At 48.5% G+C, this 3526-nt stretch overlaps 1 protein-coding gene across 1 annotated transcript; it reads left to right on the top strand.

Moving 5' to 3' along the window:
* The first annotated feature begins 456 nt into the window (after positions 1–456).
* LOC101272847 (lithostathine-like) lies at positions 457–3264 on the top strand. The gene is made up of 6 exons (XM_004286721.4): positions 457–482; positions 780–887; positions 1463–1581; positions 1793–1930; positions 2571–2697; positions 2965–3264. Exons 2-6 carry the CDS (start codon positions 812–814, stop codon positions 3030–3032), a joined length of 528 nt encoding a protein of 175 aa, XP_004286769.1. The 5' UTR covers positions 457–482; positions 780–811; the 3' UTR covers positions 3033–3264.
* The last annotated feature ends 262 nt before the right edge of the window (positions 3265–3526 follow it).

A 3526-nucleotide genomic window follows, 5' to 3' on the forward strand; every position in this document is an offset into this window, starting at 1 on the left:
GACCTCACTTATCTGTGACACTTGTCATCCCCATACTCACCTCCACTTATCATCCAACATTTATTTAATTCTACTGAACAATTTAAAAGAAATACATGTGTATGCCTGCAGGAGTGAGCACTTGAGACATCAACCAGAAGAAATACTCCAGTAGATGTGCCCCTTAAAAGTTAATACCACATTTTGTGCCACAGTTGCCTATCAGGGAAGAGTCGGGGAAAGAATAAACTTCACCTGTTCCTGGAAAAAGGGCTGACCTGTTAATGAGAAACAGGCAATATCTGTGGCAATTCCCAGGCTTTGCTGGGAAGAGACTCCTCCCCATGGCGGGAATCTCCTTGAACCAAAGCCAGGCCCTTCCCATGACCCCTGTCCTGGCTCCCCGATCCTGTTATTCATTTCAGTGCCCCTCCCTCAAATCCTCTTATAAAAACCCAGTCTTTTCTGCCCCGACAAACCAGTGCAGATCCCTTGCAAGAGAAGTAAGTAGGTGCTGAGACAAGATGACACCCCTGACAGGGGTTTCACCTCACATATTTCAGGGAAGGTATACAAGGATCCCTGTCCTCAGAGAATGCAGGAGCTCTGAGAGCAGGCAAAGGCAGTCCTGGGAGGCCCCAGGTGTAGTAGGATATATAGATTTTCAGATTCTTTCCAGAACTATGGAAGGGGATGGAAGCCATCAAGATGGATTTATTCTTAGGGAACTAGACAGAGGAAAAGACAAGAGGTACAACAGGGGGTTTCTCATAGTCTCTCTCTGACCACCCTTTTTTTAGTTCTCTGGTTGTCTCCGCACATCACAGACAAAATGATGTCTTCCATGGGCATCCCCAGCCTGTCCTGGATGCTGCTCTCCTGCCTGATGCTCCTGTCTCAAGTCCAAGGTGAGACTTTTCTGCCTCTAGCACTGGGTTCCCAGTGTTTGCTCAGGGCCAAGAAGAGGAGGAAAGCTCCTGTGTGCCTCCCATGGTAATGGTACATCCCCACACAACAACACTGCCTGCAATTCCTGCATCATCACCCTTCCTTAAGGGTAACTAGTGGTGGGAGGTACCACAGTGGTCCAGTAACAGTGGGATGAGATGATTCTCAATTTTCAGTAGAGTCTAATTTATGTGGGTATATTAAGGAGGGAAAGCATAGAGTGTCAGTAATGAGATGAGTAGAAGGAGAATGACTGGAGGATCCAGTGTAGAAACAGTCAGCCAAGACGAGGAGAAGGCTTGGACTTTTGAATAAGGCAGATGAATAAAAAGAAAACAGACCATCTCCCAATTACTAGGTCTACTTTATGATTAAGAAAAACTCCTGGAAATATTGGCACTGGTGACAGGCAGTCAGGAGTTTGGTGTCACTGCCTCAAGCTGTGGCACCACAGATATTCCTCAAGGTCACCTCCCCACTCCAATCCCCTCTCTCTATTTTGCCCCATCCCTCTCCTTTATTTCTTCCTCTCCAGGGGAAGATTCCCAGAAGAAACTGCCCTCTGCACGGATCAGCTGTCCGAGAGGCTCCATGGCCTATGCGTCCTACTGCTATGCCTTGTTTACAACACCTAAAACCTGGATGAATGCAAACGTGAGTGCTGGGATTTGCAGTTCGGGCTGGTAAGGAGAAGCAAATTAGAGACAGGGTTTGGGGGCTGGGAGTTCCATTCTCTAGAGTTTCTTGAGGGTGAGAATGAGCACCTCATCTTTTGCAAACACAACCCCTTCTCACCTACCTTGTCCCTGCCCTTCCCTCAGTGAGGGTCTCAAGTTCCTCCCCAGTCTCTCCCTTCTCCACACAGATGGCTTGCCAGAAGAGATCCTCAGGACAACTTGTGTCTGTGCTCAGTGGGGCTGAGGGATCCTTCGTGGCCGCCCTGGTCAAGAACAACTTGAAAACTGTCTCAGACGTCTGGATTGGGCTCCATGACCCCACAGAGGTACACTTACATCCTCTCTAGTCTGTTACCTCCCAGGATGCTATGGCCACCCAGGCCTGCTCACTGTCCCCTGTGCCTGCCTAGGAAATAACGTAGAGATCCCTAGAGCTTGGAGGTCAAGGGGGTAATTGGAGAATGGAGGGCCTTGAGACCAGCTGCAGAGCTGAGTTCTGTGCAGGTCTCCAGTCTCCAGCTAAGGTTAATCTGCCTCTTGTCAAGCTTTTACACAGTTCACACACCACGTCTTGATTCAGTTTGCTGTGCATCCCTGAGTCTGTACATGCTGCCCTTAGCAAGTGCTAAATGAGTATTTAGGATTGATGCATTTTTCCCTTATAAAACATATGTTGTCTTGGAGGTTCAGAGGGTAATCACAAATGCACCACCAAATGTAGTTCACACAGTGTCAAGTTACTCTGAGGGCTTCTATTCGTCTTTGTGATTATTGACTTTTGAATTTGCCAATAGAAGCAAAGAGTGAGGGATTGTTTCCCAGAGGAGAGCTGTTGGGCATCACCTGGTAGAGCAGAACTAATTCCATGATGCTGGGGAGGGTAGCAGGTGTTCCAGCTGAGGGAATCGTGCCAGGAGACCTCTAAAGGCCTTTCCACTTCACCTGACTCCATCCTCTGCTCTATAGGGCTCTGAGCCCAATGGCAGTGGATGGGAGTGGAGTAGCACTGATGTGCTCAATTACGTTGCCTGGGAGAAAGATCCCTCCACCAGCTCATCCCCTGGCTATTGTGGGAGCCTGTCCAGAAGCTCAGGTAGGAAACAGAGGAGGTCACTTCTTTCCAGCCTTTTCCATCCCCTCATGCCCTATTTCTGGGTCTGGTCTTCAGAGAATCCCCCTGGGATGGAACTGCTCATCTGTTCCCATCCCCTCTCACCTCTCCTTTCTTTCTCTCTCTTTCCCCTGGAGTGGGACCCTGGTGAATTTGAGGGAGAGCCTTTGAGTCCTAGGCCAGAAGCTGGGATGTGTCCCCATTGGTTTCTCACCAGCTCCATTCACTTGAGCTCTTCTGTCTCTTCAGGCTATCTGAAGTGGAGACATTATAACTGTTCTGTGAACTTACCCTATGTCTGCAAGTTCAAGGGCTAAGTCAGATGGGAAGTCACTAGCCTGAGTCTGGTGTGCAGCTCATCATGGATTTGGAACCAAGAGTGAAGACCTATCCCGGAAAGGGGAATCCTCCCCACACCCCCAACCTGACCCCCTCATTCTGGCCTTCCCTGTCTCTCAGCCTCATTTCAGGCATTTGTGTGTGTGTGTGTGTGTGTGTGTATGCATAGCATGGCCTGAGGTCTTGTAGAACAGTAATAAATATCTTATTCCAAACTTACCTGCTTTTGTGCTCTTGTCTTATAACAAGACTCTGAGGAAGAAGTTTGTATGGGAAGAATCTAGGGGTGGCCTCTGTCAAGTTTCATCCAATTTCCTTGGAAAATGACTGAATGTACATTCCCACCAGTGTATTTGTGATGAGTATGTAGGCCCTGTTCCCTTAGGAATTGGGTTGTGTTATACAAAGGCATTGCTTCCCCACACACTATACTGCCCATTCCTCCTGATGGTATGACACAAGCAGCCTTCGT

This window comes from Orcinus orca, chromosome 13 (assembly GCF_937001465.1).
Source record: "Orcinus orca chromosome 13, mOrcOrc1.1, whole genome shotgun sequence".
In the NCBI taxonomy this organism is placed as follows: domain Eukaryota; kingdom Metazoa; phylum Chordata; class Mammalia; order Artiodactyla; family Delphinidae; genus Orcinus; species Orcinus orca.